Source organism: Epargyreus clarus, unplaced genomic scaffold (genome assembly GCF_041222505.1).
Source record: "Epargyreus clarus isolate Ecla_fem2 unplaced genomic scaffold, WU_Ecla_fem_2.2 ptg000032l, whole genome shotgun sequence".
NCBI lineage: Eukaryota > Metazoa > Arthropoda > Insecta > Lepidoptera > Hesperiidae > Epargyreus > Epargyreus clarus.
In genome coordinates this window covers 734,098-748,145 of record NW_027332237.1, presented here as the reverse complement: position 1 = coordinate 748,145, position 14,048 = coordinate 734,098, and the positions used below count along the sequence as shown (strand labels likewise).

The 14,048-nt window shown below is 37.6% G+C and overlaps 1 protein-coding gene across 2 annotated transcripts; it reads right to left on the bottom strand.

Annotated features, from left to right (window-relative positions):
* Nucleotides 1-741: 741 nt before the first annotated feature.
* LOC140755124 (juvenile hormone epoxide hydrolase-like) lies at nt 742-13,287 on the bottom strand. Of its 2 annotated transcripts, XM_073090328.1 has the most exons (9): nt 13,236-13,287; nt 9,900-10,008; nt 6,537-6,719; nt 4,431-4,658; nt 3,841-4,005; nt 2,993-3,139; nt 2,308-2,509; nt 1,811-2,045; nt 742-978 (listed from the first exon to the last, which is right to left on the bottom strand). In XM_073090328.1, exons 3-9 carry the CDS (start codon nt 6,717-6,719, stop codon nt 750-752), a joined length of 1,389 nt encoding a protein of 462 aa, XP_072946429.1. In that variant the 5' UTR covers nt 9,900-10,008; nt 13,236-13,287; the 3' UTR covers nt 742-749. The 2 variants fall into 2 exon arrangements, with proteins under 2 accessions (XP_072946429.1, XP_072946428.1); XM_073090327.1 differs by lacking the exon at nt 9,900-10,008 and having other exon boundaries at nt 13,236-13,281.
* Between the last annotated feature and the right edge of the window lie 761 nt (nt 13,288-14,048).

Genomic DNA, 14,048 nt, shown 5'->3' with positions numbered 1-14,048 from the left:
CGGGTTGCAACAGATAAGAAAATAATTTTCGCCATAATATGTACAGGCACGTGCCGGTAGGGTAGCCACCCTTGCAAATAAATGGGGTTGGCGATAAGGGGAATTAATTTTATTTGTAGCACCATACACTCAATATGGATTATTTTATTAGTAGAGGGTGTGAAATCAAATACCCAGATAAAATCATCTTAAAACATCCCTTATCTGCACGTTAGAGTAACATTAAAATCTGTTTATCATTTTCTAAGTTAGAAACAAATTGATAGATTTAAAAGTTAGATTCTATTTCTACTGAAGCAGTTATTGCGTTTCGATGGAAGAGGGAAGGGAAGTATTACATAATTATGAAGAAATAATAAGTCCTCAGGAAAGGCAGGGTATTTGTCATAAATATAGTATAAGAATAAGATAAAATTCCTACGTAAGGTCGGCCACAGATGCGCCGCTACCCCTTAGGACTAACTGGAACGCCTCTGAAAAGTATGTCTCCCTTACCACACCCTTCAAACCGGAACACAGCAGCGCTTAACACTGCTGTTATGAGACAGAAATAGGTGTGGCGGTGGTGCCGCTGGAGTCAAACCACAGCGGGATCTACCTTCAGAATTCTAGCATTTCGTAGTTATAGAAAAATCCGTAGATCTAGGGACTATGGGACACCACCATTAAAAAGAACTTGTTACAAAAATACAAATCGTACTATAATAGCTCTTCTCACATAACATTACATAAGTATCCCATAACCTATATCACAGTTCGGTTCTACCCTTACTTCTCCGCCACTCTCTGATCGTCGAGACAGCTTCTAGAAGATCCCGAGCAAAGAGTTTCGGCGCCTCCATTGCGATGAAGTGGCCACCGTCGGGGACAACGCTCTCGTTGAGCAGGTTGGGGTACTTCAGCCTTATGAGCCAGGGTGGAAGGTAGGTCACCTCGCACCTGGTCTGCATCACGCAGACTGGCACTGGTGTTGGTATACTGGAAGAACGTTAATCTATTACTATATTACTGGGTACGGGCCTCCTCTTTTTATAATATAGGAGTAGCAGACGAGCATGCAATTCACCTGATGGTAAGTAATTATTGCCACTCATGGACATCTGCAACCAACCCCATATAGGATAAGATATTCCTAGACAGCCATAGACGCGCCGATACCTCTTGGGGCTAAGCTGGAATGCCACGGAAATGTATGTCTACCTTACCACGTCCTCAAACCATAATGCTGTTATTAGGTAGAAATAGGTGTTGTCCCTGTAGTTCCGGGACTAGAATAGGGCTACGGTATCCCCTGCCTGTCGTAGGAGGCGACTAAAAGGGGGCTTCCGGGGTTGCGGGCGGCAAGAGTGGGAGCTCGAACCGTCCAGCTAGCGACCCCGGGAAGGACGGCGGTATGTGTGGTCGCATACCGTCGTAAACACTACATGGTGTGGGAGGAGCGAAAACTGCTCCTCCAGGGTAGAGCCCGATCGGGGCATCGCGCTTGGAGGGCTCCGGTTGTGTTCCGTCGGAGATCCCGGAGTTCTCCAACAAGCGTTGAGGACGGCCACCGGGGGGGTTTTAGTGCGGTAAAAATCCCACATAACCCGGCGTCGCTCCCACGTCGTCGGGTACCTTTTGAAGGTTTCCCCCTCGAGAAAAAAAAAAAAAAAAAAAAAAAGGTAGAAATAGGTGTGGCAGTGGTACGGGTGTCAAACTACAGAGGGTTCTACCACCGCTCACCACGACCATACCGTTTACTGATTTACACATTAATTACGGATGGCTGAACTAACAGATAAATCAAATAGACAGCACTTTAAATACTTACTCATTCATCCTCAACCCCACATATCTCTTATTGAACGTTTCGGAATATATTCTCATGGCGCTGGTCATGGAGTTGGTAATCCAATAAACCATGATGTTATCGAGGAGCTGGTCTTTCGTGTAGAACATTGGTAGACCTCCGTCAGCCAAATACTTGTGCTCGAAACGGGTTCCAATGGAAATCTTCTCCAGCATATAGGCAGCTAGGCCTGCAGGTGAGTCAGAGAGAGCGACTCCTGGAAAGCAATACAATTAATTGTAAAAAATATCTCTGTGTTTGTACAACCCTAAATCTTAATGTTTATTCTTTTGTATGTTTTTTAAGATGCGTATTATCAAAGTAAAGATTTTTCTTTCTTTCTGAATTAATTATCATCATCATTATTTATATCATTATCATTATTAATTATTTTTATATTTATATTATAATCATCATTATATTGTAACACGAATATTCATAGGTTATTTGACTTTAATTAAAAGATTGAAGTTCCATACCAACAGTATCAGGTTTGGTAGCCTGGAGGTGGAAATAACCAGACTCCTCCAGATAAAGTGTAAGTAGTTTCGATAACGGGTACACGCGGTCCACGACATCAGCTCTCATCACCATCGGAGGGTAGATCGAGCCGAGGAGAGTGATGAAGAAAATCAAGGGTGTGTGGACGTAGACTGCGTTGGAATGATAGCCGAGAACCTCCTGGGAAAGGAAAAAATAGTTTTGAAGGTGGTAGAACCCTTTGTGGTTCGACTCATGCGGCACCATCGCCACACCTATTTCTGCATATTAACAGTAGTTTCAACCGCTGCTGTGTTTTATTTTAAAGGGTGTGGTAAGAGATACTTTTCCAGTGCATTCCAGATTACTCAGAGGTAGCGGCGCATTTGTGTCCGTTCTCAGGTAGTAACATCTAATCCTATCTGGGGTTGATTACAGATGTCTATGAGCGGCAGTAGCCATTTACCCTCAGGTGGACTGCATGCTCGTCTGCTACTCATACAAGACACACATATAAGACTAACATGACAATCCCTCCGTCTTACGAATTTTCGATCAGGCCACGTGTCCTTGTCTGGACAGGTCAGGTCAGGACGTGTCAGGACACGAGTTTAACATTTTTGACCCATCACAAAAAGTGCACAACGCTGCTAAAGAAGTTTTCACTTAAAAAAAAATGCTTACGTTAGGAAAGAATGTAGCCATGTTGCTAGCAGTAATTGCCCCAAAATCGCCTCCTTGTAAATAATACTTCTTATATCCTAATCTGTGCATCAGGTTTCTGAATATAATTGCCATTTTATCTGGGCCTAAACCTGGACGTATAGCTGCCTGGAACAGAAATAAATTATAGTGTAAAAACTAAAAACCACGCTAGTATCGCACAAGGAAAATCGTTAATCCTGATTCCTGACGATCCTGATGAGGTAAATGGGATAAAGTTATTAAAATCGTGTATTATCATGGGTTCTTGATAATTGTTTAATTAATCAGACCGTTTAAAGGGGGTAAAAATCGAATTCAAAGATTCTAGTACATACATACAGGTCAAGCTAATAAAAGTGTGGTAAAAATCTAAATAGACACTTTAAAGTGGTAGAGCCGGTATAATACGGTTGAGAAGGTACCACAGCATTTGATGGACTTGCGTTTTGGTAGAAGTGTGGATACAAGCTGACTTAAATATGAGGTCATCTAAATCCTTAGGTCGCATCTATGATAGATTTCAAGTAGAATTTATTTTTTATATGTAGTTGGTTTCAGATGTCCATGTACGGCAGTAACCACTCACCATCTATTAGTTTGCGTACTCATTTGCAACTTTAGTGGGCAGAAAGTGAAACTAAATTTAAATAAATACCTAAGTTACTCAAGTTGTTAAAAGTTATCCAATTAATTTTTTTTCAGTTGATCGTCATATTTTAATAAAGAGGCTAGGAAGTTAATCAAATTACTAACTAATCAAGCTTTTTGGCTGTAGCTCCTATACAACAATCATCTTCATTGATAACTTTAATCATTTTAAGACTTACATCAGAAAACCCATATCCAGGTAGACTGGGAGCAATGACCTCGAGCACGTAGTCTCTGTCTTTACTGACTGCTATCAAATCCCGGATAGCATCATAAAACTCCAGGGGTGTGCCTGGCCATCCATGAAGGATCAAGAGTGGTATCACTTCTTTGTTTGCTGTGTCCTGAAATCATTGTCATCAATAATATCATCATCATCATCATCAATTAATCACATGTGGTGGAGGCAGTATAATTCGAATTAGAAGGTCATCGCCACACCTATTTCTAGCGGCGCATCTGCTGCTGTAATATCTAATCCTCTCTGGGGTTGATTACATATGTCCATGGGCCACATACCATCAGCTAGATTGCATCGTCTGCTACTCCAATATTATAAAAAAAGTTGGTTGCAGATCTTCAATGTTATTAAAATATTGAGGTGTACTTACGAAGACACGTAAGAAGTTTTACTTCTTTCTCCATTAAATGCATCTATCAATATGTATACATGCTAGAAGCAATTGTTTTATTTACTAGTCACTTCTATGATGTCGATTATTATCTTTCATTTTTTTAAACTTAAAAATAACAGATTACATTTAGGTACCTTAGCCTTCACCCTGACAAAGTGTATATCCAGCCCTTGGATATTAGTCTTGTATTGTGGAAACTGGTTAATATACTTTTCCCTTTCGCCAAAGTCATATTTTTCAGCCCAGTACTTCACCCAATTGTCCAGTTCCTTACTATTGAAGCCGTATTCGGAGTTGATCCCTTTAAGAGTTTGGGGAAGAGGTCGTAGCGACCTCAAACGGTATTTGAGGTCTTTGATCACCTGTAAAATATGGTGAAAAGATATTTTATTGTAAAAAATCCCGTTATTAATAATTATTAGAAAAAAGATTCTGTGTAAAATAATCTAAGTATAATATTATTTCCTATCAAAGATTGATATTTGGCATTTTCTGCTTACTTTTTTTTATTTTTTTTATAACATAGGAGTAGCAGACGAGCATGCAGTCCACCTGATGGTAAGTGGCTACTGCCGCCCATGGACATTTGTAATCAAACCCAGATAGGATTAGATATTCCTACCTGAGGTTGGCCACAGATGCACCGCTACCCCTGAGGACTAAGCTGGAACGCCTCGGAAAAGTCTGTCTCCCTTACCACACCCTTCAAAATGGAACACAGCAGCGCCTAACACTGCTGTTATTAGGTAGAAATAGGTGTGGCGGTGGTGCCGCCGGAGTCGAACCACAAAGGGTCCTACCACCTTCAAACTTCAACTATAAATTATGTTAGTACTCAGGGCCAGATTTAGAAGAAATTTGGATATTAGTTATCTCTATTGTGGGGCCACTCAATAGAGATAACTAATATCCAAATTTCGATAGGTTATACTCATGTCTTTCACAAACTGTATTTCTTCGCAATTTTACCAACAGTCATAGATAAGTAAAGATCACTCACTCCTAACAAGAAAATGTAACCAGTTTTGACAATTGAATTATCACTGTCATCTGATTCGTATTTGAAGAGTATTAAAAAAATGTAGTTTCATCATTTACGAATGAAACAATATTTCTCCGCAATTTTTATTCGATTTCATGTCTTAACTGCGCATGTCGGCATTATTCCGCGTAAATTACACCATGACAGCTATTAAATGGCTGACAGAAATGTCAGCCCTTTAAGCCATTGAATGGCTTCCTTCAATTACAAGACGGTGAGATATCTATACTTATCTATGGCAACAGTAGATACTTGCACTTTTAATTATTACACGGATTGCTGAAAACATTTTTTTTCATGGTAATGTACTTTTGAAAGGTTTAACGGCAACAACACGTTCCTTTTATTTGGGAAATAATAACCTCCACGCCTCTTAATCCGACCCTGTAGGTATTTATAAAATGTTGCTATCCTTATCGCCAAAACTCTAAAAGTAGTCTTCCAGTAACCTTGAAGTTACACAACTTTGCAATTGCCATATACAAGTGTTTTTATGTAGTTTTGTTTCACATTTTCACGGATACAGATATTTTTATTTCCTTGATGATTATTATTAGATTCATGCAGCGAAGCATAGCTGATCGTGCACAAGTCTCTTCTCATAAGAGGTTTGGGTCATATTCCACCTCGCTAACCAAGCGTGGATTGGTAGTCTTCACATACCTTTTGAGAAGTACTTTCATTAAACATGTAGGTATGCTGGTGTGCTCACGATGTCTTCTCCATTCTCCATAACTAACTTTACAATCCGAGCCTGGGAATCGAACCGGGACCCCCAGTATAAGTGGCAGATAGTACTGCTGCAATACTTTTCATACCTTACTGCTGGGCAAAGATCACCTTCTAAGGTGGTGGAGGCTTTTTTAATATAAATTTGAACCTGATGATAAATCAGATATGCTACCTGTTGGAAAGTAGTTAACGTCGCCTCTGGACACTTGCAACACCAGAGGAGACGCCAATGCATCGCCGGCTTTGAAGGAGAACTCTTTTTGCACCTTTTTTGAAAAGCCCCATGTCATTGCGCTTCGGGAATACCTCGAGAGGAAGTTCATTCCACATGTTGCAGGTCCGTGGCAAGATCGTCCGTGCAAACCGAACTGTGAAGGACCGCCACGAGTCCAATTAGTGTGGATGGAACTTCATCCTTCGGCGAGAGGCTACTTGGTATACTATGAAAATATTCTAAAAATCTTACAGGCTCAGTAAAGTTGACTCTGAAGGGTCTGATGCTCGTATCCTGTTTGAGTTTCAACTCCTCTGGTCCCCACCATTCTTCTAAATCAATATCCGGCAGCGGAACGGTCGCAAACAATCCATAACTGATATACGATACGATACCAGCAATTATGAGAAGAACGATGAACTTGACGCTTACCATCTGAAATTAATAAAATTTTATGTCACTTACATTTTTTTCATCATCATCAACCAATTACTGTCCCACTGCTGGGCACGGGTCTCCTCTCAGAATGAGAAGGATTAGGCCATAGTCCACCGCGCTGGCCAAGTGCGTATTGGTAGACTTCACATACCTTTTAAGATGTTTTCTTCTTTTATTTTTTTTTTTATAAATCTCTCAGGTATGCAGGTTTCCTCACGATGTTTTCCTTCACCGTTTAAGCAAGTGATAATTAATTTCTAATACGCACATAAATTTGAAAATCAGAGGTGCGTGCCTGGGATTTGAACCTCGGACCCCTCGATCGAGAGGCCGTGTTCCTTAACCACTAGGCTATCACTACTTACATTTTTTTATACAATAATATAGGACTAACAGATGATCATACAATCCACCAGATGAAAAATGGCTACTGCCGCGTATGGACACTGTAATCAACCCTAAATAGGATTAGATATTTCTGTGAGGTCAGCCACAGATGCGCCGTTACCCCTGAGGACTAAGCTGGAACGCCTCTGAAATATATGTCTCCCTTAATTAATCCTTAATTACTCTGAAACAAAAATCCAAATGCTTAAAAGTATATACTATATTACTTCCACAATTTCAAAAAAAAAAATGTGAGCCGTCACAGGACGCCTGGCAGATGTGAAACATCGACATTATTTTGTAAAAGAACATATTGTGATAGGAACTAAATATGTCATAATGATAAAATAAAATATTACGATTTTTTTCCAGATAACGATGACTATTTATTTTCATTAAATTTTTGTATTTAATGAAAATAAATGTTTATCATTTATTTTCATTAAATACAAAAATTTACGAATTTATTTCAAATCGTGACTACTTAATTCGTTTAATCAGTGACTTCGGTAATAGTTATATTTGATGTTGCCTCTGAGGACGGTATTACTGTGACAATTGGTCGATGGTAACTGAAGTATGTTACAAAAGTATTGGACATAACATTATCAAGATATTATTTTGAATTTTAAGCCTCAAAATGCCTTCTTGTGCAATGCGTAAATGCAAAAATTATGCTCGAAAAAGAAACAAGCTTCATGGAATCACCTATCACACGTAAATAAAGAGAAATTATTAAATTTTGTTTATTTTTCGTGTTCGATCCGCCATGATTACGTGAGTAACCAGAAAGAGACAAAGTATGTTTTTGTCAATGAAAGTGATAAAGACGCAAAATGCATGGTCATATATCAACAGAACAGAAGTGACATTTTATTGAAGCTCACGATGTTCATATGTCCTATGTTATAGTTTAAGATCCCACTGCTTAATTTTTATATTAGTGTGTTTTTAGTCAAAATATAACTTTTTATAGTTTATTTTAATAAAATAAAAGCGATGTATGGGAAATTCTGTATCCTAATCTCTAAATTTTCTTCGATACCTGTGGTAAATAATAAAAAATATTACCATAAAATTTATATAGGATAGTATACGGTATTTTAAAATTTCTTTAATTGAATAAATTAACCTAAACATAATTTAATAAACAATCTTTGTATAGCCAGAAATTAATCCTCAAAAAGACCACGGTAAGATTCGAATCTTATATATAAAATTAGCATGTCACGATGTTAGTTACTTTACTCCTGCGAAACGGCTTTACTGATTTTCATCAAAATTTATATGCATATTCAGTAAGTCTGAGAATTGGCTACTATCTATTTTTCATATATCTTAAGTGATAAGGGTTGTTCACCCTTAACATTTTTTTTATTTATATGGCAACACAATGTTTGCTGGGTCAGCTAGTACATAACATTTATAAAATGTACACAACTTTTCAATTAATGGTCGTGTGTAAAATAAAACTGAAAATAATAAACATAAATTAGTAAAGATACTTCGCCGCCTTGAAATTGAATGAAGCCACAAACGGCTTATTAGTAAGTTCTTTTTTTTAATTCTTGACAAATAAAAACATTTTTAGAGAAAATTTACAAATAAATAACTAATACTGCGTAATTTACATAATAAATAAATAATTATTTCAAATATTTTAGGGACATTTTAGCACGGAGACGTGGCAAAACTTTTTTACGCAACTATTTCAATTCTCAAAACTGGGTACATTTTCTTGTTAGGAGTGAGTAATCTTTACTAATCTATGATAATAAATATAAACAATTTTTAAATCGTATATTTTAAACCAGTCGATACATCTGTATAGATACATTCTTTCAAATTATATATTTATATAATAATAATTTATTTAGTTAAACTGTACTATAACATTTCTACGTAAACGATGTACTAAAACTATTATCGACAGTTTTGGACATTTTTTACCTTCTGTTCCATTATTTCATTGTCTTTGACAAGCATGCGTATCAATGGGAAAACCACCATACGTCCCGTTTTTAACGGGACAGTCCCTTTTTTCGATGCTTCGTGCCGTTGTCTCCGAAATGAACCGTTGCCATTGTCAATTAAGTAACAGTAAATATTATAATTATGAAAAAAACATGGGGTGCTCCATTTATCAGTTTTCATAAAGCGCCCCACATTTTTTGCACAATGATACTATTTACTTTTCCTTAAATGATTCCTAGATTGAAAATTATTTTCTACTTTTTAGTTAATTTTATCATAAAATCGTGTTTTTTATTATTTTTAACTATATTTTTTCAAGTAAAAAGTATTTGACATAAAAAAATCGATGTCCCGTTTTGACTGAAGTCATCATTGGTCACTATATTCCATTGTCAATATTTACGTTTGCGTACACTTGAAACGCAAGGTCAAACACTAGTTGTCTTTTTTTATCACATTGTTCTAATAGCTCTGTCCCTTATAGAACATTTGTCTATGTAGTTAAAGGTAAGCGTCGCCACGCCAGAAATCTTTTTTACGTGCGGCTATAGATGTTTCACATCAAAATCCCTCGACACCTCATATGTTAAAATCCGTCAAGCCATTTAGTCTTTAGAGTGCCAAAGAATGAGACAGATACAAATGTTACCCTCCATAGCCGGGTAAAAACTATGGTAAAAATCTCAACAACCTATTGACTTCAAAAGTAACCTATCTACTCTATCCCATCCTATCCTTTTTTGTAAACGATGGGGGAAAACCATCAAAAGGTACTCGGTGCTGTGGAAGCGACACGGGATTATTTGGAATTCTTACCGTAATAAAGCCCCCGGGTGACCGACCTCGACGCTACGTTGAGGACTCTGGGATCTCCAAAGGAACGCTACCGGAGTCCTCTAAGCATCTTGCCCCGTTGGGCTCTACCCTGATGAGTATAAAACTCGCCAAACCATCAAGTGTGTACGACGCCCTTCCCGGGTTCGCTTACCTGGCGGTTCGACCTTCCACTCTTGCCACCCGCGACCCCAGAAGCCCACTTTAAGTCGCCTCTTATGACAAGTAGGGGGTACCGTAGTCCTATTCTGGTCCCGGAACAATAGGGATACCGCACTGGTGAGCTTTATACGCCTGCGGCGACTCCTTCTCCGAGCGGGTTCAGCGCGCTCCCTTGCTCGCTCGGCGTCTTGCTGCGCGGACAAAACCTATCCTAAACCTAGCCTAACCTATCCTGTTTGATTGCATTGATACTAAAAAACATCTTGGCAACTAACTGCACACTCTCGCGGTATTGAAAAGCCTCGTTTTACCTGCGTTTAGAGTTTAGCGTTTTACTGTATTCACGTTTAGGGACCCCTTAGATGTTTCTGTGGCCCCCTTTTTTGGTAAACATTCCTATCTATTATTATAACATGCCTTCTATCATTTTCTACAGATCACAGTACAAATTGATTTACATATCCTTTGAACCGGGACAATATTTTAATTCTATTAAATTATAGACTATGTATGACCAATAAATCTTTATATAATTACATGTTACAATGCAAGTTCTGTTAACATTTTCTAGCAAAAAATAAAATAAATTATTAAGTATTAACATAACACTTGCATTAAAAAGTATAGGTATAGTTATTCAATGCAAATTGTAGTTTACATAATTTGTGGCTTACAATTTAGCAAAAAGTACAATTATATTTACGTATATACCTGAGTAAATTAATCTATACTAATATTATAAAGAGGAAAACTTTGTTTCTTTGTTTAATTGTAATGAATAGGATCAAAAACTACTGGACCGATTTTAAAAATTCTTTCACCTTTCGAAAGCTACATTATCTTCGAGTAACATGGGCTATATTTTATATGAAATATATTTGATAAATAGATTTTCAGGGGATTCAAAGTTTGCCGGGTCAGCTAGTATTAATTATTTATAGTTTTAGTATTATTACTTTACCATTACAAAATTATTGGTACTCATTAGTACGACAGCCCTATAAAGCTTTGTGGATTTGTGGTCTGAAATTATAAAACATCTTTTTTACCGTTTTTATGAAATTAACCCTAAGGGGGCATAATGGGGGTAGTCAGGGTCGGATTCGAGGAAGGCAGGCAGGACTACTGTCCCGGGGCCTCCACAAGAAGGTGGTAGAACTTTAGAAGGTGGTAGAACCCTTTGTGGTTCGACTCCGGCGGCACCACCGCCACACCTATTTCTACCTAATAACAGCAGTGTTAGGCGCTGCTGTGTTCCGGTTTGAGGGGTGTGGTAAGGGAGATAGACTTTTCCGAGGCGTTCCAGCTTAGTCCTCAGGGGTAGCGGCGCATCCGTGGCCGACCTCAGGTAGGAATATCTAAATCCTATCATATACCTGCGGACTGCATGCTCGTCTGCTACTCTCATATTATAAAAAAAAAAAAAAGAGAGGGGCCCTGACAATATAGCAAAATCCAAATTTCGATGAGTGAGTAACTTTTAGTTTTTATTTCCAAAGAGTACGTATTATTTAGTATAGTCCATTTACTAATTATTGCATTTAATTAATTACTGAATTCTTTGTTAAAATAATAATTTTATTTTTACGAAAAAAAAGTAAGTCTAAAGGTAAAAATGTATATTTTATTCGGAAAATAATTAGGGGCCTCCGCACCTCTGTGATTTACATTTAAAAAAATAAAAATAAAAAAAACGCTTTCTACACTCACAGCCCCACACTAGGATTCCCTGTGTCGTGAGTGCCATGGACACATACACAGACAAACACACAAACACCCAGACCCAGAAACAGAAATCTGAATTCATCATTTAGATATCTGTCTGGCCGGGGATCGAACCCGGGACCCTTTGCGCGTCAGACCGGCATGGTGACCGCTCCGCCACGCGGGTTGTCATATACAAACGAAGTCGCTAGCAAAATCTAGTAAATTGTACAAGATTACTTACACAATGTAATAATCGTATTACTATATTCCTTCTCATTAATCTTAACATAACCTTCAATCATAATTATAAAAACAGGTTAATAGCTATAACCTTGACCATTAGTTCAGATGTAAGGTACGGAGTAGAGTGACTTTAGGATTTATTAAAAAAAATCGATCAAATGAGAGTCGGCGTCTCGGATGTGTGTATTAATTATATGTATATTTATTTATTCACTAAATCCACAGCTTAAATTATTTATGATATTTTTTTAATATAGGAGTAGCAGACGAGCATGCAGTCCACGGTGAGATTTTACGTTTTGACAAAAAATTGTTTTGGTATTTGTTTACAATTTCCAATCAGCGCCCCTAGAGGATTGTATCAGAACTATAGTGTCAGTAACGTAACATTAAATGTCTAAATTGACAAAATGGCGCTTCAGGTTTTGTCTCTCTTTTTTTCGAACATGTGAGGTAGACAAAAAGACTTGAGCACTTACTTATTGTTACGTTTACTCAGTCTACTAAGCAAACGGATTGTCCTTATAAGCGACACTATCAGTTAGTGGAATAATATAAAGGGTGTAATTTTTTTCAAAATAAACTCATTCGATTCGCGGCTAAGGAAAAATATATTTAAAAAAACGAATGATGGAGTTTTAGTTTTTATCAAAATCGGCCTCGTAACTCCTTTCATTATTTTTGCTAATCCTTATAGTTTCGAATTTGGCCCTGAAGGCCTATTTGAAAAATTCACCCTGTATACGGTCGAATTGAGAAACCTCCTGTTTTGAAGTCGGTTAAAAATGAAAACCCATAAATTTAATTACACTTTTAAAAGCCAGTGAAATCGCGGGACATACCCCATGTTAAATAAAACCTTGTAATATTTATCAAAGCAGTGATAGCCTAGTGGTTAAGAAACGCGGCCTCTCGATCGAGGGGTCCGAGGTTCAAATCACAGGCACGCACCTCTGATTTTCAAATTTATGTGCGTATTAGAAACTAATTATCACTTGCTTAAACGGTGAAGGAAAACATCGTGAGTAGACCTGCATACCTGAGAGATTTATAAAAAATCTTAAAGGTATGTGAAGTCTACCAATACGCACTTGGCCAGCGCGGTGGACTATGGCCTAATCCTTCTCATTCTGAGAGGAGACCCGTGCCCAGCAGTGGGACAGTAATGAGTTGATGACGATGAATATTTATGAAAAAACATCTTACCTTAATTATTATAACACGTGCGTCGCCCGCCGTTGTAATACACACTATGACTACTTACTATATTGTCGTAGTAAATAAATTATTAAGTATTAAATATTAAACAAGTTTTTAAATATATTTAACTGTAAGAGAAAAAAAGTACATACGGCATTTAAATTCTGTGGGAGTATATAGAATGTACTTTGTATTGTATTGTGGGTTAAAGGACGTCCTTTTCTATACTAATATTATAAAGAGGAAAACTTTGTTTGTTTGTTTGATTGTAATGAATAGGCTCAAAAACTACTGGACCGATTTTAAAAAGTCTTTCACCATTCGAAAGCTACATTATCCACGAGTAACATAGGCTATATTTTATATGAAATATATTTGATAAATAGATTTTGAGGCGGTACAAAGTTTGCCGGGTCATCTAGTAATAAATAAAGGTGGTAGAACGCTTTGTGGTTCGACTCCGGCGGCACCACCGCCACACCTATTTCTACCTCATAACAGCAGTGTTAAGCGCTGCTGTGTTTTAGTTTGAAGCGTGTGGTAAAAGAGACATACTTTTTGGAGGCGTTCTAACTTAGTCCTCAGGGGTAGCATCGCATCTGCGGCCGACCTCAGGTAGGAATATCTAATCCTATCTGAGGTTGTTTACAAATGTCCATGGGCGGCAGTAGCCACTTACCATTAGGTGGACTGCATGCTCGTCTGCTACTCCTGCTTTATAAATAATCATCATCTTTGATCTTGGTAAACATCACGCTTTTTATACAAGAAACAAAGTAAAATAACAAGAAAATAGTGTTCAAGAAAATTAAGCATTCT

Coding starts and splice junctions, on each gene's coding strand:
- LOC140755124 (XM_073090328.1), bottom strand. CDS start 6,719: ATGGTAAGCGTCAAGTTCATCGTTCTTCTCATAATTGCTGGTATCGTA. Junction 4,659..6,536: donor GAGTCAACTTTACTGAGCCT/GTAAGATTTTTA, acceptor CATATTTTACAG/GTGATCAAAGACCTCAAATA. Junction 2,510..2,992: donor TGGCTACATTCTTTCCTAAC/GTAAGCATTTTT, acceptor TTCCTTTCCCAG/GAGGTTCTCGGCTATCATTC.